This window comes from Camelina sativa, chromosome 8 (assembly GCF_030686135.1).
Source record: "Camelina sativa cultivar CO46 ecotype springtype chromosome 8, ASM3068613v1".
NCBI classification, from domain to species: Eukaryota; Viridiplantae; Streptophyta; class Magnoliopsida; order Brassicales; family Brassicaceae; genus Camelina; species Camelina sativa.
In genome coordinates, this window is record NC_141887.1 from 5,873,360 (window position 1) to 5,899,850 (window position 26,491).

The 26,491-nt window shown below is 36.8% G+C and overlaps 4 protein-coding genes and 1 pseudogene across 6 annotated transcripts; 4 read left to right on the forward strand and 1 right to left on the reverse strand.

The window, feature by feature from the left end:
- Positions 1-168: 168 nt before the first annotated feature.
- LOC104706460 (protein SEMI-ROLLED LEAF 2) lies at positions 169-6,067 on the reverse strand. Of its 2 annotated transcripts, XM_087462505.1 has the most exons (19): positions 5,517-6,067; positions 5,007-5,257; positions 4,641-4,715; positions 4,430-4,545; positions 4,235-4,349; positions 3,996-4,124; positions 3,827-3,874; positions 3,561-3,736; positions 3,276-3,472; positions 2,901-3,193; positions 2,686-2,835; positions 2,144-2,602; positions 1,900-2,046; positions 1,752-1,821; positions 1,456-1,583; positions 1,164-1,370; positions 944-1,081; positions 733-861; positions 169-658 (listed from the first exon to the last, which is right to left on the reverse strand). In XM_087462505.1, the coding sequence occupies exons 2-19, from the start codon at positions 5,139-5,141 to the stop codon at positions 296-298; spliced, it is 3,075 nt and encodes a 1,024-aa protein (XP_087318631.1). In that variant the 5' UTR covers positions 5,142-5,257; positions 5,517-6,067; the 3' UTR covers positions 169-295. The 2 variants fall into 2 exon arrangements, with proteins under 2 accessions (XP_087318631.1, XP_010420957.1); XM_010422655.3 differs by lacking the exon at positions 5,517-6,067 and having other exon boundaries at positions 5,007-5,385.
- On the forward strand, positions 5,399-10,985 carry LOC147939739 (uncharacterized; annotated as a pseudogene). The gene is made up of 2 exons (XR_015563646.1): positions 5,399-6,824; positions 6,920-10,985. The product of XR_015563646.1 is annotated as an uncharacterized LOC147939739 (transcript).
- A 1,123-nt stretch (positions 10,986-12,108) lies between these two features.
- LOC104706461 (leucine-rich repeat protein 1-like) lies at positions 12,109-15,172 on the forward strand. Its single transcript, XM_010422656.3, has 6 exons — positions 12,109-12,801; positions 13,740-13,811; positions 13,964-14,107; positions 14,305-14,376; positions 14,545-14,616; positions 14,850-15,172. Exons 1-6 carry the CDS (start codon positions 12,575-12,577, stop codon positions 14,920-14,922), a joined length of 660 nt encoding a protein of 219 aa, XP_010420958.1. The 5' UTR covers positions 12,109-12,574; the 3' UTR covers positions 14,923-15,172.
- Positions 15,173-16,054: 882 nt separating this feature from the next.
- Positions 16,055-19,241, forward strand: LOC104706462 (L-ascorbate oxidase-like). Its single transcript, XM_010422657.3, has 4 exons — positions 16,055-16,529; positions 16,863-16,955; positions 17,061-17,462; positions 17,909-19,241. Exons 1-4 carry the CDS (start codon positions 16,275-16,277, stop codon positions 18,878-18,880), a joined length of 1,722 nt encoding a protein of 573 aa, XP_010420959.1. The 5' UTR covers positions 16,055-16,274; the 3' UTR covers positions 18,881-19,241.
- Positions 19,242-20,670: 1,429 nt separating this feature from the next.
- On the forward strand, positions 20,671-25,105 carry LOC104706463 (L-ascorbate oxidase). The gene is made up of 5 exons (XM_010422658.3): positions 20,671-21,322; positions 21,936-22,028; positions 22,136-22,348; positions 22,696-22,893; positions 24,017-25,105. The coding sequence occupies exons 1-5, from the start codon at positions 21,071-21,073 to the stop codon at positions 24,977-24,979; spliced, it is 1,719 nt and encodes a 572-aa protein (XP_010420960.1). The 5' UTR covers positions 20,671-21,070; the 3' UTR covers positions 24,980-25,105.
- Positions 25,106-26,491: the final 1,386 nt, after the last annotated feature.

Genomic DNA, 26,491 nt, shown 5'->3' on the forward strand with positions numbered 1-26,491 from the left:
GATCCTTGTAGCTGAACATAGTTTTTTTTTGGACATATTTTAGATTTTAAGCTCTATAAGTGTCGGCTTTGCCAACAAAAATGGTTGACACCAATTCAGAAGCTAAGCTAATATGTTAACATTTTTTACATATGTTTTGATTCTTCATTCGCTCCAAAGAAAGTATTGTTTAGGCAAACAACTTACCCGTTTGGCTTTTCTCGACGAAAAAAATTGTTCGATAATGTGTATAATAAGTATTGAAGAAAAACTGGAACACATGTAGAATATCAAAAAGGGATTAATATTAACTAAACTATTCAAGAGGAACCAGCGGCTTGGCTTTAAGGAAGTTGTCGAAAGGAGTAGAGGCAGGAGGATTGAAGAAAGGAGGGGTTTGATACTCAGTGACACACACATTAGAAGACGCTGGTGCACCCAACCCCATCATCTCCCACGAACTCCTCTGCTCCACAAACGGATTCCCACCACTACAAGGCAAAGCAGTAGGTTCTTTGGTCTGGCTGCTGCCGAATTTGTTGCTTTTTCCAGACATGAAAGACATCTTCTCTTGCTTCCCCATTAGAAGAGCCTCACAATGTCCTGCCATTTCTGTGTATGTCATGTCTGGTGGATCAGAAACTGAGTATCTTCCCATTTGTGCTGTTGTCTGAGACACCTGCACCCGTTTTCATCTTCTGTCAGTATACATGTTTGCGTTTGCATTTAGAACCATAAAGAAAAAGAACTCACTGCACTTAGAAGTTCATCGATGCTCAGAAGAAACGCGGTTTTGGCATTAGGTTGTGTGTCAAGACTAAACTGTTCTTCTGGAGGACTTGGCACTGCATCATTCTCTGGTATAAGCAATTGAGTTTCAGCCTGTGAAAGTAAACGCAAACAGATTGATGTTAGCATAATAAATAACTTCAAATTTCAGAAATTAAGCGCAAAAGGTGGATACATTATCTCTAGGCTTGTTGTTTTTTTCTTCAGAACGGTAAACTTTTTTTGGAGATTCTGTCAACTGCGTTCCAACTGGACAACCATCGATAGGTATGAAATCTGAAACCAGCTGCTCCTTTATAGACGACGAATCTTGCTGCAGATCAAACCATAAACACAGGTAAGTAGTTACAAACTCCAACATAGTTATAAAAAAATGATCAAGATTTTGATAGTACATCTGATAGTTTTCCAAGAAACTTCATTATCATGAAAGCGTAGTGCTCTCGAGGTTGATTTTGTGTGGTTTCTTCTATGGCAACAAATGAACGTAAGGCGTCTTCATCATCTTCTTTTGACCCATAATTCTTCTCCGGTTGCTCTGCTTGTCCATAGAAAACAGCATCTAGCTTGCAATCTTCCACCAAATGAAGAAACGGGTCTACCTGATATGCAATATATATACTTTATCAAGCTGTGTGTACAATAGAAGAGAGGCAGAGCAAGAACGTTAGTAAAACTCTTGACTACCGTTTTTTCCTGCAGTGCGGTTTTTGCGCTATTAACAAGAGGAGGGATGTTGAAGGCTCTTGCTGAGAAAATTATCATTGATGTAGCCAGAGTAAAGAGGGATCTACGCCTTGATGGCTGCAATGGTCCTAATATTGGCAACAAAAATGAATCCGTGAAAAAAAGGTAAGAGTTTACTTATAACAGTGTGTGCATCTACTTAAATCTTAATGTAAGAAAGATGTAGAAGCAATCTTCTTTGTTTCTAGTAAAATAATTAAGAGATGGTCTACAAGTTTGTCTGCAGGGGACTATACCTCCAAGAGACAGATTCCGCAAAGAAAATGCTAGCTGAAAGCTCCATACCAAGACTTCATTGCTAGAGTGCTACATATATTTATCAAACGCTTGTAGATTAGTGCAGTGTAACTAATTCATAAAAGAGAACCTATTTTACTGCTATACCTTAGTCCGGCCAAATAGAAGAACTAAGCTAAAAGTATTAGCAATGGCTTCATAATTTTGTGGCATGTTGTGAGGAGATAAAGACTGCACCCAAATCGATGAAAGCAAAAGGCAAATCTGATGGCTGCTTAATCTTAAAGGTATCACCTGAAAAAGTTAGTCATTGAGAAACCAAATTATAACAAAATGGTATAATTTTCTTAACTCTAATGATTCATTACTTATGGCCAAATGTGAAACATACTGGTTTCTCTGGTGAACTTCCCGAAGAATTCTGATCTAATACTGTTGATGATGGGTTCCTTTTCACACTCTGAGTCCGACTGTAACTTGACTTTAACCGGCTCAATACTGAACTAGTATTGTTCTTTGGCTCCTCATCATCAAAACTTTCATCTCTTGTGAATTTTGATTTTGACCTGCTAAGTGTTGAAACTCTCTCCATCTTTGCAGTATCATCAACAGAACTATCTGACTCCAGCTTCAGTTTCCTAAACAGTGCAGCTGAAGAAGAAAACACAGACACAGTTCTTGACAATGTCCTCTGCATATCAGCAGGCCTTCTAGACTTGGGAACTGAATTTGGACAAACTGAAGACGGGACTAGAACAACAGAAAATATACGGTGTGCTCCCATCCTGGATTCATGGTCAGCACACACCATAGCTTGTAGCAGTTGATGGAAAAGTGCATCTGGAAAAGCCTGAGAAAAAATTAAGATTCCATGTTATCTTCTTATTCCCCTAGCGTTACATAGAAACTTCCAAGTTTTAAAATGCAACTTGCCTTGTTTTCATATGATAAATTTGGTATAGCTGCTATAATTTGTGCCGTGCGAAAAACTGCAGCGATTAGAGTTCTTGCCATGACTGTAATATTTGACATGCTTTCCAACATGACAGCCATTATGTCAAGAATAGGACCTGCGTCTCCTACCTACATTGTCAAGAGACCATCAGCGGTATATTCAGAGCTTTCTTGGGGATAAAAATAGAGGTTACCTTTAGGGATAACTGCACGAGGCATTGTTCAACCGCAGCTTCGAATTTCAGGTTATACTGAATCATCTCATTCCCCAAGTTAGAATCATCTAATGAACAATGAATGCTCTTCCTCAGATGCCTAATCATATCACTCAAGGCACCAATGATTGCCACGGATGGCAGGACTTTAGTCTGTTGGGCAAGTGCAGTAGCAACATAAACTATGTCAAGTTGCATTCTAGGCTTCTTTAGAACGTTCTTGTGATCAAGATGCTTGATCAAGATGGACAACAGGAAATGTGTGTTTTGCCCTGTCGTCATCAGATTACTCACAGTTACTAACAAGCTGACTATAATGTCACAAATAAAACCAAATGAAGAGACAATACAAACCAGATCGTTCTATCAACAACTGAACGTCCTGCAAAACATATAAGGCAAGACCGTTCTCGGTGGACCAAACTTCATTGAAATCAAAATAGCGGAAGAGTGACTCGAGGACACGTCGCACAGTTGTTGCTTCTTTTGCTAACTTTGCCAGATTATGCAGGCAAACCCTCGACCAAAACTTGGGGTTTTTAGCATCCTCCCTGTATAGTCGTCTTTTATTCAGAATATATATTCAAAGAAAACAAAACAAGAAGCATGCAGAAATGAAGCTTGAGTAGAAGGATTTACACAGATACAATTGCCTTGCCTCTGTCATCCACGATTCTTGACCAAGAAGCAATCCTTGTTTCAGCTTCTGCAGGAGACAATTCTTTATCAATAGAAGCAGTCATGTTTTCTTGATTGGCTGTAGAAGTGGAAGACTGACTGAGGCCTCCATAATTTTCTAAGACAACAGAGACAACCTGAAAAAAACAAGAGAAGCAGAGGATAAAGTATTCAAAACTAAACAAAGTCATTGTAGAATTCGTACACAAGCTTCCAAGGAAACTTACATTGTCAAATTCGACTGATATATGTGAAAACTCTCCCATAAACCAAACCTGTGAAAAATCAAAGTGAGTGTATCAATACTTTTTCTTACAACTCTTAATCATAAGACATGTTCAATGCTAGAGAGATAACAGTTGAAAATGGAATGAAGAAACAGAGTTATATGACTACCAAGGATGAGAGAGCCTGGAGACCAGCAGCACACATATTTGTTGTCCTTTCTTCTTCTCCCAATTCATGAGCTAAAGGACAGATTTTTGGGATCAACCCATCTAAGTTAAACATATAGGTACCCTCTGTCTGGAAGAAGAAGAAGAAGGAAAACTTAACGAACATGATCATACTTTCAAAAACTGGTTTTGTTTAGTATTAAGGTAAAGTAAAAGTGACAAAGAGTTATATATATGCACCTGACTGGTAACAAAATCATAGAGAGCTTCACAACCTAACATACGCATCTCATCATACCTAGTTTGATCTAGAAGAATATGAATCAAACCAAGGTAGCTACTAGCAAACAACGACCTGTAAACACACACACAATTCATTTAGTAAATGCCAAAATATTATCTTTATGCTGAAATAATAATGAGACAAGAACATACATTTGTTCGTTACAGGAAACCAAAAGCTTCTTGTAGATAGACATTACAATCTTTACAGAGTGGAATTGCTCCATTCTCAATTCCTTGTAACACCTTTGTTCAAGAGAGGTTGTAATCTATAAAAAAAAACAGTATATGGAATCATAGCTTGTTAAAATTGTAGAAGAGTTAGCTCCATTTGATTAATATCAAAGAATGTTAAGGATATAACCTTAGGGATACGAAGAGGGTTCTTTGCAGCATATTCACATAATTTACCGATTTTTCGATCATTAGGTTGCTCATCCTGCAATATTATGAATGCAATGTAGTATGTATCATCAAATTTTAAGGAGAACACTTGATGTGCAAAGTGGATTAAAAAGCTTCTCCAATGCTGAAAACAAATCAAGTTCCACCTTGATTGGCTTGACTTAGATATGTGCAACAATTTCATTGCACTAATCTTCTCACCCTAGTGAAACTCGTGTTCTGTCGACAGCTAGACTAGGGCGGGTGATAAAAAACACGTTTTGGCTATGATATATTACAGGGGAATGTAAGGAAAGAGAAAGGCAAATTAAGAAGCAAGAAGAACCTGGGATCGAGGGAAGATATCAGCGAGGAGATGTTTATATCTTTTCACGGGATGTCTGGATCTGGCTCGCAAAGCCGGACAAAAGCAACACAAGCTTTCGCAGACAGGGAACATGGTTCTTGAAACGACCCCCATCGATCTCTCTCTCTCTCTCTCTCGCTCTCTTCCGCGAAGATTCGAACAATGATGATGACACGGAGATTTTTTACTGACACATGATGTATGGATCAAACGTAAGCGAAGGAATGGGACTGGGGTAACGAAGGATCAAAACAGAGACCCATCAGAGAAATTGAGAAAGAAGAGAAAGAACCGACGAGTTGTGTGAGTTTTGTAAAAAGAGGAGATAATTGCGGATTTTTTTTCAAAATCAAAATTTTTGAAAGTTTTTTTTTTTTTTGGCCTTCCATTTACTATTTTTGTGTTTTTTTTTGGCAATAATGATTAGATGATATAATTGAAACAAAATAAAGAATTTTTGGCAATAATGATTTGATGATAGAAGTGAACCTGGAATGGCGATTTTCAGGGCGATACAACGGTTACTTTGGTGTCATCTTCTTTCGAAGATTCCGACGGTTTCTTGTGCCGGAGTGGGTTGGTTTTCTCTTTCCCATTTTCGAGCAGTTCTCTTCCACAAAGCAGTGGATGTTTTGCACGATATAGCAGTTAAAGGATGGAATCAGATCTATATAAAGGATCAGTTTAGGGGTTTCAAATTTCAGAATTCCCGAACTCAACTTCTGAATACCCCAAATTTTTACCTTCTCCGATTCTATCTTCTCTATTTCCTAATGGCTGACAACATACGTCGTGCTCTTCAAAACATTGATTTGGGAATCGATAATGCTCCTATTGCCCTTCCCCAAGCGATTGTTCAACAAGCAGTAAATGATAACCGGTTCTGTCTAATGGGTCGCCCTTTGATCCCCCGCAAGCAGAATCTCCGACAACTAACCTCTGCACTCCCTCGTTCATGGGGACTGGTGGGCTTTGTTCGTGGTCGCATTGCTGAACAGCGACGCTTTCAATTCATCTTCCCCTCTGAAGAGTCTTTGGACACAGTAATGAGAAGGGGACCATGGTCTTTTGCAGACTGGATGATTGTGCTATAACGCTGGACCCCAGAAATGGATCCTCTATCTCTTAACTTCATCCCTTTTTGGATACAAATCCGGGGAATACCACTCCAATTCTTGAACTTGGGCGTCATTGATAGTATTGCTGAATCCCTTGGTGAAAGAATGGAGGTGGATTTCGATGAAGAAACTACCATCAGAGTTCAGTTTGTGAGAGTCTACATCAACTAGAATGTGGAAATGCCTCTTCGTTTCCAGAGAAACTACCAATTCACACCTGGAGTTAACACCACGCTTACATTCTTCTATGAACATTTGAGAGGCTTCTGCTCAGTGTGTGGAATGTTGACACACGACTCAGGAAGATACTTGCTTCAAAATGGTGGCCCGGACTCTGATGGTGATGATGGCGATGACATTGATGCTCCGGCCTACCATGGTAATCCGGGTGTACACATTGAGGAACTTAATGACGAGGGACATCCTGTTGCTGACAACCCTGACGATGCTCCACAGCCAGACGAGATTCAGAATGACAATCCAGAGGACCAAGCGCTATCAGACATCGATCCAGACCACAATGTCTTGGAAAACATCTCTTCCGCATCGGTGTCTTCTGGTGAGACAAATAATGAACAGAACATTAATTTGATCCCTTCCTTTGTTAACAATGCAGATATTGCTCCAAGTCCAAGAGATTTGTTATCTCGTGAATACCGTAAGCGTAAGCATGGTACAGATACAAAAATGGCAGAATCAAGTCTCCCATCTTGAAGAAGAATTAAGGTTGAAGAACGAGGATCAGTACATGGTGAGGATCCTGATGACTGTTATAGAGCCGCGGTGGGGCCAGTTCCACCACTGGTTCCATGAGAGTTGGATTTTGGAACTGTCAAGGCTTGGGACAAGGTCTTACAGTTTGACGCCTGGAAGAGATACAGAGGGTGTATCTCTTGGACATGTTGTTCCTACTAGAAACGAAGCAACAAGATAACTTTGTACGTGATCAAGGAGTGAGTCTAGGCTTTCATGATATGTGTATTGTATCTCCTAGAGGTTTAAGTGGTGGTTTAGCAGTTTTCTGGCAAAATCATGTATCAGTTCAAGTTATTTCTCAAGATGTAAGACTAGTAGATCTATCTATTGAATACAAATCTTTCAATTTCTACTTGTCTTGCATCTATGGGCATCCCATTCCAAGTGAAAGACATCACCTTTGGGAGAAACTCCAAAGAATATCAGTTAATAGAAGTGGTCCTTGGATGATGTGTGGTGATTTTAATGAGATTCTTCAACAATCAGAAAAGAAAGGGGGTCGGAACCTACAATACAAAGGAAACCCTTACAGTTGGGTTGGAAAACGTCAAAAGGAGACAATAGAATCATGCCTAGACAGAGTATTTATCAATTCTGATTGGCAAGCATCATATCCGGCATCCCAAACAGAGTTTCTACCTCTTGCTGGTTCTGATCATGCCCCAGTTATCATTGATATCGAAGAAGAAGTTCAGATTAAAAGAGGTCAATTCAGGTATGATAAACGTCAAGTTACATCGATTGGTTTTGTCGAAGCAGTTCAAAGGGGTTGGTCTGATTGTACAACAGATAACCATGGAGGAATCACGTTCAAGCTACAACACTGTCGGAGAGTAATGGCTAACTGGAAAAAACGTACAAGAACAAACTCAGCTGAGAAGATTTAGATCCTAAAGTATCAACTGGATGCGGCAATGAGAGATCACTCAGTTCCTCAAGTATTGATCAACCAAATCAGAGCAGATTTAAATAAAGCTTATAGAGAAGAAGAGACCTACTGGAAATTAAAAAGCAGAAATCAGTGGATGAATCTGGGAGATCGCAATACGAAGTACTTCCATGCAGCTACAAAGGTCAGAAAATCCAAGAACAGGTTAAAGTCAATGCTGGATGCTCATGGAATAGAACATTTCTGTGATTCTGCTATTGGTAAAGTGGCTGAAGATTACTTTACTAATCTCTTCACCACGGCTCAGCACACAAATATGGAGGAAATTCTTGCTGATATTGAACCAAAGGTTACACAAGATATGAATAACATGCTTACTCAGCCAGTCACAGACCAGGAAATCAAAGCTGCAGTTTTCTCGATAGGTGCAGATAGAGCTCCAGGACATGATGGTTTCACGGCAGCTTTTTACCAACAGTTTTGGGAATTGATTGGGAACGATATCTGCTCAATGGTCCGCCATTTTTTTTAGACGAACGAGATGGACCAGAACATTAACAAGACACAAATATGCCTTATCCCAAAGATTATAGGTTCAACACACATGGAAGAGTATCGACCAATAATTCTCTGTACAGTAAGCTACAAGATCATCTCAAAGGTTCTGATTGGGAGATTGAAACACTGTCTTGATCACGTCATTTTGGATTCACAGGCCGCATTTGTTCCTGGACGTAACATATCAGATAATATTCTCGTGGCTCATGAACTGATGCACTCACTGAAATCAAGAAAAGATTTCCAAACTGACTTTATAGCAGTGAAAACAGATATAAGCAAGGCTTATGATCGTGTTGAGTGGAACTTTCTGGAACATGTTATGCTCAAAATGGGATTCAATACTCTTTGGGTAACATGGATCATGCAATGTGTAAAGACGGTTTCTTATGAGGTCCTTATCAATGGTTCACCTTATGGACATATCAAACCTTCAAGAGGCATCCAACAAGGTGACCCACTATCCCCATATCTCTTTCTTTTTTGTGCTGAAGTGTTAAGCATTATGCTACAGAAAGCAGAGAGAACAAGACAAATTCAAGGAATGCAGTTAACAAGAGAGTGTCCATCGATATCACATCTCCTTTTTGCGGATGATTCCTTATTTTTCTGTCGAGCAACAACTCAGAATTATCATCAGCTGGCCAATATTTTCACAAAGTATGAGGAAGTTTCAGGTCAGAAAATCAATTACAATAAATCCTCTATCATTTTTGGGATTAAGATTCAGGAACAGAGAAGACAAAGAATCTAAGGCATTTTAGGAATAACCAGAGTCGGAGGAGGTGGTAAATATTTAGGTCTTCCAGAGCAATTTGGTAGAAAGAAAGTTGAACTTTTTGATTATATCGTTCAACGAGTTAAAGATAGAACAGAGGGTTGGAACAATAAGTATCTATCGGCTGCAGGAAAGGAAATTGTCATCAAGTCAGTTGCTATAGCCTTACCAGTCCACTCCATGAACTGTTTTCTACTCCCACACACAATTTGTGATGAAATCACAAGTGTTATATCAACCTTTTGGTGGGCACAAACAAATGGAAAAAGAAAGATCCCATGGGTTGCTTGGCAGAGAATGACGCCACCAAAGAAAGAAGGTGGATTGGGTTTTAAAGATCTTCACAACTTTAACCGAGCACTACTCGCAAAACAAGCCTGGAGAATTCTCAAAATCATAGAAGTTTACTTGCAAGACTATATCAAGGTCTATACTACCCACAAACAACTTATTTACAAGCAACAACAGGACGAAATGCGTCTTATGGGTGGAAATATTTACAAGAAGGAAAGTTCCTACTGCAACAAGGTCTGCAAATTAGAATCGGTAATGGTATGAACACAAAAGTGTGGGAAGACCCTTAGTTACCGACACTACCTCCACGTGCAGCACATGGTCCTGCCTTGATCCCAGATATGAAAGTTGCAGATTTATGGTATCCACATACAAGAGACTGGGATCCGACTATATTTGAAGGAGTACTAACCCCAGAAGATCAACAAATAGCAAGGACATTGTATCTTTCCACTCATGCAGACCAAGATATGTATGTCTGGGCATACTCGAATCATGCACAATATACAGTAAGGTCAGGTTATTGGGTTGCAACGCATGTAAATATACCAGAAGATGAAGTTATAAGACCACCTAATGGGGCTTTGGATCTAAAGCAAGATATCTGGAAACTTAAAGTTGCACCGAAGATACAACATTTCTTGTGGAGATGTATAACGGGAGCTTTGTCTATAGCAACTCGATTACAATTAAGAAACATTCCAATGGACCCGACCTGTCAATGTTGCTGCTATGAAGATGAAACAATTAATCATTTATTGTTTACTTGTCCATATACAGAGGCAATATGGAGATGTACTAATAGTACAATTGGCGGACAACGGCAATTTTCAAACAATATGACTGCCAACATACGGATGCTGCTCAACTATCAAAAACAAACACATCTCCCCACCACTACAAGACTCCTTCCTTTTTGGATGCTATGGAGGATATGGAAATCGAGAAATGATCTCATTTTTTGGCAAATAGACTGGCAACCACATACTGTTGCCAATAAAGGTTTCCAAGATGTCAATGAGTGGACTAACGCAATGACTGCACAAACACATCCTACACCACAAGATAATGGGACAACTATAAGTACTACAAATCGAAAATGGTCTCTACCACCTGAAGGATGGTTTAAATGCAATTTTGATAGTGGGTTTGTTCAAGGAAGAGATTTCACAACTACCGGATGGATAATTCGAGACTCCTGTGGTAATGTGATCTAATCAGGAAGTGCTAAACTGAAACATTCTCATACTATCTTACAAGCAGAAGCTTTAGGATTCCTGAATGCACTGCAAGAGGTTTACTACCGAGGATATCATCAAGTTTGGTTTGAAGGAGATAGTTTAGAACTAGTAACATTGATCAATACACAAGGAAATCATCTACAACTGGGTCCACTTCTATGTGATATTAGATTTTGGATGTCAAAACTTCCCCTATGTTCCTTGGAGCAAGTACCCCGAGACATAAACAAAGCAGCAGACAAACTTTCTTCTTATGCAAACACTATGTCAAGTACTTATCAAACATTTGATACTTTGCCTCAATGGCTGCTACAATGTTTGTAATATTTTTATCTTAATAAAGCAAGATGTTAAAAAAAAAATGATTTGCTGATAGAATTGAAACAAAATAAAGAAAATAATCTTATTGTACTTCAAAAATTAATTAGTTAATGGACGTTTTTGTTAGTGCTAGCTAGACGCCTGAACTTGTCATGACATTACCCAAAATTATGTATGTTTGAGGAACGATGTATGAATTTTTTTTTTGAATAATGGGGAAGGAACGTGAATAAGGAAACTATTTTTGGTAAATAGTAAATACAATCACATCCTCTCATTTCTCAAACCCCTAATTGTACACTTTTCTTCCTCTCCAAGAAACAGATTTCAATGCCACATTCTTGAAAGAAGACAAGGCAAGATGCATTTCAATGCCACATTAAGAAGAGAAGCATACTGGAGTGGTGTCTACAAGTCTTGCTTGTATTGACGTCCTAATAAAAAGTCTGTGGGTTTAGTAAGGCTCATAGTTGTTAAAGGGCCAATAACTAGAGATGCGGATCTACATAAATTTGAGGCTTCTAGAGAAACCCTAGCGGAATACGAATGGCTAATACCGGTTGGATTTCAATATCAGGCGAACGTTGTGGAGGAGTCGGTGTCGTCATCGTCGTCGTTTAGAAAAGGACAAATTTTTTAAAAAGGAACTAGGAAGAGTGGAGTTGCTATAATTATTCCGACATGTAAGTGTTGTTATGTGTTTGTCGGATCAGATTCCATCTCCTCCTCCAGAGAGTATCTTTTATCTTATTCTCCCCCGAACCCGAATATCATTGACTTTTCTTATATTAATCTTTTAAATAATTTGTTATGTTTGCACTTCTTTTTCCTTTCGTTTAGTTAGTGCACACAACTCGTATTCCCATCATCCATGATTAAAATATACTATATAGAATAGAACTCGTAGAATACTGTGTGTTATGTGTGTGTGCACTAACTATACTATCTAGAATACTGTGTGGTTCCGCACACACACACCAAATAAAATAAAATAGAATACTGTTTGGTTCCGCGTAAAACGAACTCAAGTCTCCAATTTTGACTAATCTTAACTTCTTTGACAAACAAGACTTTTATGCAAAGAAAGACTTTTTACTTCTTTCTTTCTCTTTAAAATTCAAAGTTTAAACTGTTTCACTATTTAATTTTCACATACTATTTTTTTTTTTTGAAAAAATCCTAAAGTAAAATCGAACATTTGATTTTTCCTTAAAAGTTAGTATAAAAATCATTTTTAACTCTTGGAATATTGTACTTTCCCTTGTAGTGGAATAAAAGAACCACCCGTATTAAAATAAAAAGTAATTTCACCAAAAAAAAAAAAAGACAGGAATTTAAAAAAAACAAACAAAAAAAAAAAACAGTAATGGGGAATTTTAAAAATAAAAAAATATATGAAAAAGTTTTTTTAAGTATTTTTGTCTTTGGTCATTTTCCACACACACCACCAATCTCGCATAATCGATTTCTTCATTTTTCAACAAAGAGGAACTGGGAACGAACGAGCAAAAAACCCTAATTTTGCTTCTCTCCTTTCTCCAAATTTTTTATTAACTTCAAATCCCCTTTTCGATTTCTCCGTCCTTAACAACATGGCGTCTCGAAACTGTCGGTGGGAGCTCCTAGTCGCAGCTTCGCTAACCCTAACTTTAGCTTTGATTCACCTGGTGGAAGCTAACTCAGAGGGAGATGCTCTCTACGCTCTTCGCCGTAGCTTATCCGACCCGGACCGTGTTCTCCAGAGCTGGGATCCAACTCTTGTTAACCCCTGTACCTGGTTCCATGTCACCTGTAACCAAGACAACCGCGTCACTCGTGTGTAAGAAGATCCTCTCTTTACGATTCTCTCCAGATTCTTTTGTTACAGTCTCTCTCTTATATATTTCTCATAATTGACCCTTTTATCTCTTTTGATTTTTCGCTCTATTTTTAGTATTTAGATTCTGAATTTAGTTTCTATTTTTAGGTCGATTTATATATAATCCGAGCTTTAACATAGTGTATGCGGACCATCTTTTTCTTTTTTTTTTGTGGAAGCTGTTATTAGCTTTGAGCAAGTTGTTACTTACAAGATTTAATGAACATATATGATTGAAAGATTTGGTTTTGATTGTTCAAAGTAGGCGCCTCTCGACTTGTTTGCTGGATGTTATGAAGTCAAATTTGGGGTTTTGCTTATATGTTATGATGATTGACTAGCTTTCCTTGGAAACACTTGTTTATCTAATTGAGGGGTAACTTTAATTTGGTTTCTTTTGAGGTTCATGTAGACTATTTATGATATGGTCCTTTTTTCGCAGCTTCGAATGCAGAGTACGGTAGTTTGTTCTACTTTTTTTAGTATGAAAAGGGGGAGATCTAAAGGCTAAAAAGCCTCCCATGTTTTTGCACAGTGTAGACTTTTTCTAAGTCATTGGATTCCTTGGGAAAGTCTCGAAAGAATCCCCAATAGTTGTTCCATTGATTAAGGAGCTAAATTTTGTGTGTGCCTCATGATTTTCTCAATGCTTTGTAACTGATCTAGGTTACTTTTTGGTCCCTACTTTGTGAGTTCTTACGCTTTTTTAGAAGAATTGTGGATTCTTTGTACTTGATTACATCTGATTATCTCTCAGAACTGTTTGATGGATCAAGAAAATAGCTAATACAGTATCTAAAACTATGCTTATCTCTTGTGCTTTAATTTTTCTTACTTTCCAACAGTATAAATATTTGTTTTTTTTTTTGCTCTCAATCTGATTCTACGTATTTTGGCAGGGATTTGGGTAATTCAAACCTTTCTGGACATCTTGCGGCCGCGCTTGGAAAGCTAGAACATTTGCAATATCTGTATGTCATCACTCTTTTGACTTCTGTTTTCCCAAATTTTTCACTTCTCGGTATGCAAATAGATAGTGGAAATAATAAACTGTTTGGTTCGAGATTCATTATGTAATTTGACAATGTAGTTTAACTTTTTACTTGTACTATGATTGACACAGAGAGCTCTACAAGAACAACATCCAAGGAACTATACCTTCTGACCTTGGAAACCTGAAGAACCTCATCAGCTTGGATCTGTATAACAACAATCTTACGGGGACAGTTCCTACCTCTTTGGGAAAATTGAAGTCTCTTGTCTTTCTGTAAGTTGCTATCAAACTCTGACATGGACACACCAAACAATATACATGTTTCGACTTCTTTCAAATTGCAAAATGGTTAATCAAATGTTGCGTAAAAGAACAAGATGGTTTATGTGGGTTGTTTTTCCATCATCATGTGGTTTGAACTATCTGTGATATCGTCACACCCAGTCTATCTAAGAAACTTAATGTGGCAGACGGCTTAATGACAACCAATTGACTGGTCCAATCCCGAGAGCTCTCACAGCAATCCCAAGCCTTAAAGTCGTGTAAGTTCAGCTTGTTCATTTCTGTATTGTATTTTGTTTTTTGTCTGTTAAACGCTTTGTGGCTGTTCTCTGAATCATTAGTCTTTCAACCTCTTTTTCATTAAGCCTATTGACTTCATACTCGTACCTTTTTTTTTAAACATATTTTCTTTGTCATCCTTTTCTCAGTGATGTCTCGAGCAATGATTTGTGTGGAACAATCCCAACAAGTGGACCTTTTGCACACATTCCTCTGCAGAAGTAAGTTACTTCTTTAAATTAGCAACAAGTTTCATGATTATGCTTCCCCTGCATTTTGCATTTCCCCCCAAGTTAAATAATGCTTTTCTCATGTGGAATGAGTACGAACCAAAGCGACCTTACTCTGTTATGTAGTCTTCTTGTTATGGATATCAATTGAATCTGATGTTTAGTATAAACTGATAAAGTTTCATATGAGCATTTGTTCCTAATAATGGAAAACGATTGTGCAGTTTTGAGAACAACCCGCGATTGGAGGGACCTGAATTGCTCGGTCTTGCAAGCTACGACACTAACTGCACCTAAAAAACCTGGCAAAACCTGGAAAGAAGTAATGGGGGGTGACCTTGTAAGAACACTTCACCACTTTATCAATTATCATATCTATTATTATGTAATGAAGTATATATATGTAGTCAAAAAAATGAAGCAGTCTCAATTGAGGCAGAGACCACCAAAAGACTCACGTCTGTGTATGTAAAATTTCTAAATGCTGACTTTCGCTTACTGTAACATTTGTATTGGTATGGTATCAAGTTATTTGTCTTCATCAAAACTTGTGTTAGATCTGTTATATCAAGCAAAATGAAAGAAGAAAAGGAAATTGGGTTATATAGATAACCTAATGTTTTGTTTAGACTTTAGAGCCATTCAGATCTATTATACTGGGATTTATCTACATAACCCATATCCGACAGTTACATATGTTATCCTTTATCAGTCGCATGTGAGTTTGACAAAATTGCAAAAAGAAAAAAATAAAGTGATAATTTTGGGGGTTGTTTATGACCACAAGAGGCTTGTACGAATAAACACGTTCTCAATATCCTTCAACAGTTACAGTAGGTGAGAGTAGAGTACAATGGTGTGTAGTTGACAGAATTAGGATGAATATTTAACTAAGTCCATATATTTTTTGGACCGATGACCACTAATTTTCTTATTAATATCATGCAATATGCCAAAAGGAAACAAAAAATTGCAGCATAGCGATTTGAACATGCATCAACAGTATTAACACAAACCAATAGATAGAGAGTGAGTAAAAACTGATGTGAACTCTTATGGCTTGCCTTTCAGTGGTGCATTGCATTATTTACCTCGACTGCAGTATCTCTTCCCAGTGAACACCTGCCATTGTCAGTTTCTAATTTTATAATCTTTTGTCAATTATACTTTTTATAGATAACTTTTTTTTTGTCAATTAAACTGTTTAAATTTTAAACATAAAGAGAGTTGTACACTCGTATTAATACGTAAAGATTCTCCCGGGAGGACTCTTTTCTTACATTTTACGTTCAAAAAAAAAATATATACATATATATATATATATATATATATATTAATTATTGCATGTATGAAATTCGAAATTATTTGAGTCAGATTCATATCAACATATCATCATTAAATACTCCAGTATCCTCTATACGAAACTGCCAAGATACATGGCCCCATTATGCCCTGTATGATCTTGTCGTCTTTTCTTTTTCGTTTGTACATATTCTACCTTCAATATATAAAACAACGCTCCCCTTTCTACATATATGTACAAAACCTCTTTTAGACACTAACATAAATAAGCTACTTCATAGTTCACAGTATTCATTCAGGCATATAAGAGAAATAGTAAAAGATTCCATGGCCGTAACTAACTAACTATGTGGTGGCTACTATTACTAATTACGGTGGTTGTAGTGGCGTTTCACTCTGCGTCCGCCTCAGTAATAGAATCAACATGGGAGGTTGAGTATAAGTACTGGTGGCCAGATTGTAAAGAAGGCATCGTTATGGCCATCAACGGCCAGTTTCCGGGTCCAACTATAGACGCCGTCGCCGGAGACACTGTCATCATCCACGTCGTTAACAAACTCTCCACCGAAGGCGTTGTTATCCATTGGCACGGCATACGTCAGGTTTTTTAAATCACTCTTATTTTTGTTCCTTCATATAAAAATTATATATGTGTGTAAATGTCACAAGAAGCATTAAAAAAAAAATTGTGACAAAGCAGCTTATTCTGTACAATTATGTTTAAATCTGTAACAAAGAAATGATTTTTGTTCATGGAAATAGACTGGGACTAACCCGTGACTCCGCATGTTTTTAAGCTACAAATCGTATTCTGTAGCTGAATCATGTAATTATGCTGTAATTTCACAGATCCACAGTAGTACCATAGTCGATGTGTGTAATTCAAGTTTTTTTTTTCTTTTTAAAAAAAATCTGATTTGTAAATCATGGAACAGAATGGGTCTCCATGGGCAGATGGAGCAGCGGGTGTGACACAATGTCCTATTAACCCTGGCGAAACTTTCACTTATAAGTTCATTGTCGATAAGGTTTTTTAACCTTTTCTGTTTCTTTTTATTTACTTATTCTATATAAAAGGTAAATAAATGAAGAATTCAAAAAAACGACCTTGGTTTGGTTGGCATACGGTGCAGGCGGGAACACATTTCTACCATGGACACTATGGGATGCAGCGATCAGCAGGACTATACGGAATGTTGATAGTGAGATCACCCAAAGAGAGATTACGTTACGATGGAGAGTTCAATCTGTTGCTTAGCGACTGGTGGCACCAAAGCATTCACGCGCAAGAACTCGCTCTTTCTTCTCGTCCTATGCGTTGGATCGGCGAACCACAAAGCTTGTTGATCAATGGAAGAGGACAGTTCAATTGCTCACAAGCGGCCTATTTTAACAAAGGAGGAGAAAAAGATGTGTGCACTTTTAAAGAAAATGACCAGTGTGCACCTCATACTCTACGGGTCGAACCCAAAAGAGTTTACCGTCTTAGAATCGCTAGCACCACTGCTCTTGCTTCTCTCAACTTGGCCGTTCAAGTAAGTGTTTCATTCTTTCCTAATTTATTATAACTAACTATCTAGCATGTTTCAATTTTAGTTCAAGCATGTTTTGGTTCATCAAGAACTAGCATAACCACATTAAAATCGAATCTAATATTAAATTGATCCGGCATAACTTAATTAAATTATGGCTTGGATTAATTCGTTTGAATCATTTGATCGTTCTTTTAATCTTTTAATTAACTTCACTATTTCTTTCCCCCTAAAAAATTACTATCTGTTTTGACATTATGGATTCATGTGATGTGACTAGATTGGATTTTGACATTATAGATTCATTTTAAAATGTATTTTAATTTGACAAATTTGGCATCAATGATGAGAAAAGTTACGTGTATATATTGTATACTTCAGAAAAGAACAATACATATGCATTACACGTACTTAATGTCACACGTATGGTTTGATTGCGCACGTGACAGGGACACCAGCTAGTGGTAGTCGAAGCCGACGGGAACTACGTCGCACCGTTCACCGTAAACGACATCGACATTTACTCCGGCGAAACCTATTCCCTTCTACTCAAAACCAACGCACTTCCATCGAAGAAGTACTGGATCTCCGTCGGCGTCCGTGGCCGAGAACCAATAACACCTCAAGCACTCACCGTGTTAAATTGCGTCAACGCCACCACCGACTCACGCCCGTCTCATCCACCACCGGTGACTCCCACGTGGAACGACACAGAACGTAGCAAAAGCTTCTCTAAAAAAATCGTCGCCGCTAAAGGATACCCAAAACCACCGGAGAAATCACACGACCAGCTCATCCTCCTCAACACGCAAAACCTATACGAAGACTACACGAAATGGTCCATCAACAACGTCTCGTTAACCGTACCGGCGACGCCGTACCTCGGTTCAATCAGATACGGTTTAACATCTGCGTACGATTTGAAATCTCCGGCTAAGAAGTTCACGGTTGATAACTACGATATCATGAAACCGCCGGCGAATCCTAACACCACGAAAGGTAGTGGGATCTACAGTTTCCCGCTAGGTATCGTCGTGGACGTGGTTTTACAAAACGCTAACGTTTTGAAAGGTGTGGTCAGTGAGATACACCCGTGGCATATACACGGTCACGATTTTTGGGTTTTGGGTTACGGAGATGGGAAATTTAAACCGGGGGTTGATGAGAAGACGTATAATTTGAAGAACCCGCCGTTACGGAACACGGTGGTTTTGTATCCGTATGGATGGACGGCGTTGAGGTTTGTAACGGATAATCCTGGGGTTTGGTTTTTTCATTGTCATATCGAACCGCATTTGCATATGGGTATGGGTGTGGTTTTCGCGGAAGGAGTAGACCGGATTGGTAAGATGGAGATACCGGATGAGGCGCTCGGTTGTGGATTAACCAGGAAATGGCTCATGAACCGGGGACGTCCTTAGATGAACCGGTGCTCTTCTAATATAGTATGGTAAAATTGTCATCTCTCATGTGTGTGTGTGTTTTTCACTTGTGGGGGTTGTTAATTTTTTTACTATATTGTTCTTGTTGCGGTGTTAGTATTGTAACGAGGATATTTAATATAATAACAATATCCCGTGCAGGTCAACATTTTTTTAAAAAAAATATTTTGTTTGGGATAATATTTATTTTTAATTATTCTGTAAATTTATTAGTCTATTTGAATACTAATTATTTTAGAATATTATAGTTTTTTATTTTTGACATATTATTACAGTTTTATATTGTTTGTTTGTTGTATTTGCATCATTTGTGAAATATAAAATAGTAATTTTAATATTATAATTGTGAGCAAATAAAAATTATTAATTTGTCATCTATTTAAATTTAGTTTTACCAACCGGCCAATGTGGAAATTAAAACACACATTTTTCATAGATTGGATAATATATCTTAGTTTTTTTAAATTTCAAATCACAACATATGCATTTTATTAATCATAAGTATTATATGAAAATTCCAAAAAATTTGTAAATAAAATAAAATAAAGATAATAGGAGAATCATAATTTGAAATCTTGACAAAATCTTCAAATTTAGTTATTAAAATAATTATATTGTATACTTGGATATAAAATCTTAGTTTTTAAAATTCTAATTAGTTTATATTTTTTTTAAAAAAAAATATTTACTAATTTCGTCCATAATTTATTAGAGAGAAAATATTTTTATTTATTTTTTTATTTTTCATATTTGATCTGTGAGTGTTTTTTATTTTTTAATTAATTAATTATATTTAAATTAATTAATTAAATTTAATTAAATTTTTCTAATGACAATTGAATGTAATATAGTAGGATATCTAAGTGATAATGTGATATAGTCGTAAATATTGAATTTTTATGGACAGAAAAACTTTTCCACCGGTGAAGATAATTATTAGCCGCGCGAAAAGTATACAAATTCGAAATAAAAGAACATTCGCAGAGATAAAACAACACATGGTGTCATAAAAATAGTCTAAAGTATGAATTATTGTGGCGCCATCCAAATTCGAAATTCTTAGGGATAAAAATTCCTTTCCAGATCACAAAGGAAAAAAGATACTTCAAAAGCAAAAATATATTACATGTTAAATAGCAAGTTTCACGAGTTTCTCGTGGGGGTTTCGTCAATCCTTGTTTTTTCATCATTTCACTCATATGCACTTTACTTGAATTGAATTTAAATGTGATTTCGTCAATCCTTGTTTTTACTATTGGACCTGTACGAACTAATTGTAATGAGAACAAGTGATCCACTATATAGAAAACTGTAACCAACTCTCAGTTGGATTGGTTCCTACAAGTAAAAACGCCTTTTTAAGAAACATCCTTTGACAAAGTCTCTTTGTGATACTGTTGCTAGCCATAGGCCAGATTCAAAGCATATCAACAAATTTTCATAAAACTTGAAACTTTAGAAGAGACTTGTCAAAGGATCGTATTTTAGAAAACTAACTATTATGTAAACATTGTCCATGCGATGAGGTTGGAGGAGGGGGGAAAGACAAATGTCACCGTAGAAAGTTATAGACGTGAATCGTGATGCCTGGTTGTAAAGTACTTGGTATCATTTTTAATTAGATACGATCAATTATGCTGACAAAAAAGAATAATATGATCGTATATTCGATTATAATCAAGATTTAAAAAAAAAAGTATACAAAAGAAAGACGTCGTTTTTAATTTTGACATATACCTAAAAGGCTAAAATATATGTTTTTATGTGATAGTTAACTTTACGTACATGTTCAAAACTAGCAAGAAGTGAGCTTGATAAAGTTGGCATTGTAAAGATTGTGAACGTGATCTCACCTTCTAAGACAAATTCAACCTTGTCACCCTAAAAACACGTAACATGAGATCACTACTACACCGAATCTTCTTGATATATTTTGATTGTTTACACGATCACAACAATTATGTCCATTAACCTTGTGACCAATCTAAAACCCCAAAAATATTAAAGAAAAATAATTAAATCCTTTATTTTGACCCCAAAAAATCCCATTTTGTGGTTTTGCCCACTATCTCTAGCTTCCTCCTCTTTTCCTTTATCCATCTATATATATATATATATATAATACATGAGGAGCATACATCATCATTCACATTTCACATTCACAAGCCAATGGGTGTGTGGTGGATAGTGGTGGTGGTGGCTATCTTGGCTCACACGGCGTCTGCGGCCGTGAGAGAATATGATTGGGAGGTTGAGTACAAGTACTGGTGGCCTGACTGTAAAGAAGGCGCCGTCATGACCGTCAACGGTCAGTTTCCTGGCCCCACCATACAAGCCGTAGCCGGAGACACCATCGTCGTCCATCTCACCAACAAACTCATCACCGAAGGCCTTGTCATCCATTGGCATGGAATTCGTCAGGTTCTTCTTCTTCTTTTTTTTTAATTACTAGAATCTTAAACCCGAAATCCAATCTAAATATAGATCTATAATATTGTGAATATTTTAAAACATTAGAAGAATGTTTATAAGGATCGATACACTAAGTGTCATCACTAGATCATCACTCTCATATATGAACATCGTTAGATCTTATATTTTTTGTGTTTTTTCTCTGTCCTTAAGCATATTGTGTTAATCGTATAAAGTATTATTGATTGGTTTGTCGTTAGGATGATAAAAGAAGAAAGAAAATGGGTGAGTTGCAGAAATAATGGATTTAGAAGCACATGCCATGCATGATCACTTTGTCTCTTCTCGATGCAAGCACTACATTGACGACTTTGGTTTTTTTTTCTTTTTTCTTTCCAAACACTCTATTTATTGTCCCTTGAAAATATGACAACAGTTACAAATTAAGCAAGCTTATTAACTAGTATTATTTTTTTCTATAAAATTCAATATAAATAAATTTGGTCTGACCTATGACACTACTCTATAACTTATCTTCTTCTGCTGCCTAATTCAGTGTAAAGTTAATAGGTCAAGATAAAAGTAATTTGGTGAATTAATTAATTGTGGTTTGTGAACATAGTTGGGAAGTCCATGGGCAGATGGAGCAGCAGGAGTTACCCAATGTGCCATTAACCCTGGAGAGACTTTTACTTACAATTTCACTCTTGAGAAGGTAACTTCTTTTTCTTTCTCCTTATTGTAAAAAAAAAAATATATATATATATATATATATATATATATACTCCAAATAACAATTTTGGGAACAATGATACGGTGCAGCCGGGAACACACTTCTACCATGGACACTACGGCATGCAGAGATCAGCTGGGCTCTACGGATCCTTGATTGTGGATGTGGCTAAAGGACAGAAAGAGAGGTTGAGATACGATGGAGAGTTTAATCTCTTACTAAGTGACTGGTGGCATGAACCTATTCCATCCCAAGAACTCGGTCTTTCTTCCAAACCTATGCGCTGGATCGGTGAAGCTCAGGTTCACTTCTTTACTATTTTCACTTACTAAGACAATTTTTTTTTTACCGAACTTTTCAAGATTTGAAAGTAGTTTTCTAAAAGTAGGTCTATTTTACTTTTCAATAGTGGAGATCGATTGAGATAAAAAAAGCAAATAATACAGCTGGCATTTGGTTTCTATAATTCTTTTTTTAAAAGCAAATTTTTCGAATGTCAAAAATCATCTTTCCTTTTATGCGTGTGATACAACATTGGCTGGCCACTAAAATTTTGTCTACTAAGAAAAATTATTACCTTTTGTGGTAAATGTTGAAATTATAAATTTTTCTAATATTTGTTTTTTTTTTCTTGGTGAAAAATTTGAAGAGCATATTGATAAATGGGAGGGGACAATTCAATTGTTCATTGGCGGCACAGTTTAGCAACAGCACATCATTACCAATGTGCACGTTTAAAGAAGGTGACCAGTGCGCACCACAGAAACTCCACGTGGAACCTAACAAGACCTACCGAATCAGACTCTCCAGCACCACCGCTCTTGCCTCCCTCAACTTGGCTGTTCAGGTTTTTTACTTTTTTTCAATTTATTTCTCTATTTTTATTACAAAAATGATCAAATGAAAACGAATATCACCTAACTTTAAAATTTTGCCAAAAATAATAATAGACTTTATAGCTATATAAAACCAAAACATAACATATGATCTATTTCTATATGTTGACAAAATAACTTAATGGTTTTACATTTATAAGTCATGAGCCTTTTGGCAATTCCCATACCCGACGACGCTATTTTCCTGGCTGGAAGTCAATAAAGATGGCCAATAAGTCTATAACTCACCAACAAAACAAAAGTGGTGAAGTTTCTTAGAAAATTAAAAGACTTATGATGGGCCATCCTAAACTCTTTTGATAGTAAGACTATATAGACTACTACACTAGATTATAGAATATGAGCTGGTGGTACTTAAAAGTGGAAAGTTGGTGAAGTACTAGGACCACACTGAAAATTAGGCTATACTACTAGTATGGTGTAAAATTTGACACCAAAAAATTTAATTACATATGTATTGAGAATTTGAGATGTGTGCATGTTAAACATTCCGTGGGGCGTGGGGGAGACTGATGCTTCTTTAGAGTAGTCTCAATCAAATCAGTATGGTTAGATTGTCTTTATGTTAAAACTGATCTTACTTCACACTGTCTTTATGTCCACTTCATTATTTGCTAACCGGGAAAAGAGAAAAACTGTTATTCGGCTATTTTGTGTATAGGTTATTTTATTGAAGTGAAACTACAGTTTTTTTAGTTTTAGTAGTTCCTTAATACCAATTTGTGGAGCCTTAATTACAGTCATAAAATAATAATGAAAGATAGACAAATTAATTGTCATTTCTTTTACTAAAAATTTGTTTTGTCATCATTTTTAAAATTTTAATATTAATAATTAGAATAAGTAAATTACTAGTTTATGTTAGTGTCAACAATCTAAAAGCATTCGGTTTCAAAACATGCAATGTGTGTTGTCGACAAAAATAAAACAAAATAATACCAGAAGAATATTTTTTTTTCCTTTTTTCGTCTGAAGTTGTGTTAAATGGGCCTATTGCAAGGCCTAATTCTAAGTATCAGTCCAATAAGGTAAAACGTTTTGATCACACGTGTGCTGTGATATTTACACGTGCAGGGACACAAGCTCGTGGTGGTAGAAGCTGACGGCAACTACGTTACGCCGTTCACCACCGACGACATCGACATATACTCCGGCGAGAGCTACTCCGTACTTCTCACCACCGATCAAGACCCTTCACAGAACTACTACATCTCCGTCGGCGTACGCGGCCGCAAACCGAACACAACTCAGGCGCTCACTATATTAAATTACGTAACCGCCCCTGCTTCGAAACTCCCTTCTTCTCCTCCGCCGGTGACTCCACGGTGGGACGATTTTGAACGGAGCAAAAATTTCTCGAAGAAGATCTTCTCGGCGATGGGATCACCACCGCCGCCGAAGAAATATCGAAAACGTTTGATCCTCCTGAACACTCAAAACCTAATCGACGGGTACACGAAATGGGCGATCAACAACGTATCTCTGATGACTCCGGCGACTCCGTATCTCGGTTCGGTTAAATACAATTTAAAACTCGGGTTTAACCGGAAATCACCGCCTAAAAGTTACCGGTTCGATTACGATATAATGAACCCGCCGCCGTTTCCTAACACCACTACTGGTAACGGTATATACGTTTTCCCGTTTAACGTAACGGTGGACGTGATTTTGCAAAACTCAAACGTTTTGAAAGGTGTGGTCAGTGAGATACATCCGTGGCATCTTCACGGCCACGATTTCTGGGTTTTGGGTTACGGAGATGGGAAATTTAAACCGGGGGTTGATGAGAAGAGTTATAATTTGAAGAACCCGCCGTTACGGAATACGGCGATTTTGTATCCGTATGGATGGACGGCGTTGAGGTTTGTGACGGATAATCCTGGGGTTTGGTTTTTTCATTGTCATATTGAACCGCATTTGCATATGGGTATGGGTGTGGTTTTCGCCGAGGGATTAAACCGGATTGGTAAGATTCCTGATGAGGCTTTGGGTTGTGGTTTAACCAAGAAATTCCTCATGAACCGGCATAGGCGTTAGTAAAGTTGTTTTTTTTGTTGGCAGTGTTTTGAGTGTGTGTGCCTTTTGTTTATTGGTTGTGTTATGTATTTGTAAACCAAAGATTGGTTCATGTTAATCGTATAATTGGTTAGTCGGTTTTAAAAATGTACTATTTTGCCAACAAACCCATTCTGATTTGGATTGGTTTAAGAAGGTTTACGTTATGTATGGTAAAGAAACCGGATGCCTTTTTTATCTGTGGAATGGAGTATCGGACAAATCGAAACAAAATCAAATTTATTTACACTAAACCATAAAAAAACTCAATGTTAACCCTTTGAGAACCAAAAATCAAGTCTTAGATATATATATATATATTGATATACTAACAAATTGTAGGTACTAGATACATAAGCATTTTAGTCATGAAAGTATAAAGATTTTGCTAGTTTTCAGAAAAGCTGTGCTGTTTATTATATGTATGCAATAACTTTATTTTATAAGTGCAGTTTTTAATTTTATTCCCCTTATTATACTATAAGTTTCAAATGATTTTTTTTTTTTGCATTTTTGACTAGACCAATTTTTAAGAAAATTGAGTTGAATCTAAACCAAAATTATGAACATGCAAGAGCCGATAGAGGCTTACATAGTTACATGTCAGGCAAGGCTTGGGCCTTGTAATAAGATAATCTGTGGCAGTCGTTGAGTCGTTACTTTGAGGTTCGACGTTTCTGTTAAACTACAAACATGAGTACAACTGTTTGTTGCAATGTGGTGAACACATAACTAATATGCATGCTTCGACAATGTACAATCCACAAAATAAAATTACCATATCTCACGATCGATAATCACCATTTTCTGTCAAACAGTTTATTACGATATATATATATATATATATATGGTGCTCGAGTCCTTGAGTTATGGCTCATAATTTCGATACGTCTTGCAAATGTGAAGTTCATAGTTATAGTTTGTTTTACAACCCATGTAATCATGTAATCAAACAAATTAATCGGATCCACCAACAAGAAAAACATCTGACATCAATAGGAGATGTATTCATGTATATAAGGCGCCGACAATAAAGAACAATAACCAAGTAATATAAAACAAACTTACACAAGCTTCACCAATTATTGGTTTTATATAGTAGAATGCAACCATAATAGTATTTCATGGTTGTCGATATATATATGATGAAAGAAATTTTAAATGTTGGTGCTCGTGTATAACAATGGGGGAAAGAACATCTCAGACCGATGGTTATGACTTATGAACTTCGTACGGTTTCATAATTATTGTTTGATGTTTCCAATAGTAAAAGAAAATAATGTGTAATTTCATGAATTTTTATCATGATTAATTTTGGTGACCATTCAAGACACAAGGGGACTAAATTAAGCATATATAAAGGCCAATCTAAGCAAGGAGGTTATAAAACAATTTACGAGTGGTCGTTAATTGGTTAAGGTGTACGATAGATAGTTGCATATTTTTCACATTACTATATTACTTGTAATAAAACATTGCTTATAAATAGTATAA

Bases quoted from the DNA above. Each gene is read 5' to 3' on its own strand.
- LOC104706463 (XM_010422658.3), top strand. From the start codon at position 21,071: ATGGGTGTGTGGTGGATAGTGGTGGTGGTGGCTATCTTGGCTCACACG. The intron at 22,029-22,135 runs GTAACTTCTTTT...GATACGGTGCAG, and splicing joins ACAATTTCACTCTTGAGAAG to CCGGGAACACACTTCTACCA. The intron at 22,894-24,016 runs GTTTTTTACTTT...TTACACGTGCAG, and splicing joins CCCTCAACTTGGCTGTTCAG to GGACACAAGCTCGTGGTGGT.
- LOC104706460 (XM_087462505.1), bottom strand. From the start codon at position 5,141: ATGGGGGTCGTTTCAAGAACCATGTTCCCTGTCTGCGAAAGCTTGTGT. The intron at 3,875-3,995 runs GTAGTCATATAA...GATTTTTCACAG, and splicing joins TCCAGGCTCTCTCATCCTTG to GTTTGGTTTATGGGAGAGTT. The intron at 3,194-3,275 runs GTTTGTATTGTC...TGATGACGACAG, and splicing joins GTTGTTGATAGAACGATCTG to GGCAAAACACACATTTCCTG.
- LOC104706462 (XM_010422657.3), top strand. From the start codon at position 16,275: ATGTGGTGGCTACTATTACTAATTACGGTGGTTGTAGTGGCGTTTCAC. The intron at 16,530-16,862 runs GTTTTTTAAATC...ATCATGGAACAG, and splicing joins ATTGGCACGGCATACGTCAG to AATGGGTCTCCATGGGCAGA. The intron at 17,463-17,908 runs GTAAGTGTTTCA...CGCACGTGACAG, and splicing joins CTCTCAACTTGGCCGTTCAA to GGACACCAGCTAGTGGTAGT.
- LOC104706461 (XM_010422656.3), top strand. From the start codon at position 12,575: ATGGCGTCTCGAAACTGTCGGTGGGAGCTCCTAGTCGCAGCTTCGCTA. The intron at 13,812-13,963 runs GTATGTCATCAC...TGATTGACACAG, and splicing joins CTAGAACATTTGCAATATCT to AGAGCTCTACAAGAACAACA. The intron at 14,617-14,849 runs GTAAGTTACTTC...ACGATTGTGCAG, and splicing joins GCACACATTCCTCTGCAGAA to TTTTGAGAACAACCCGCGAT.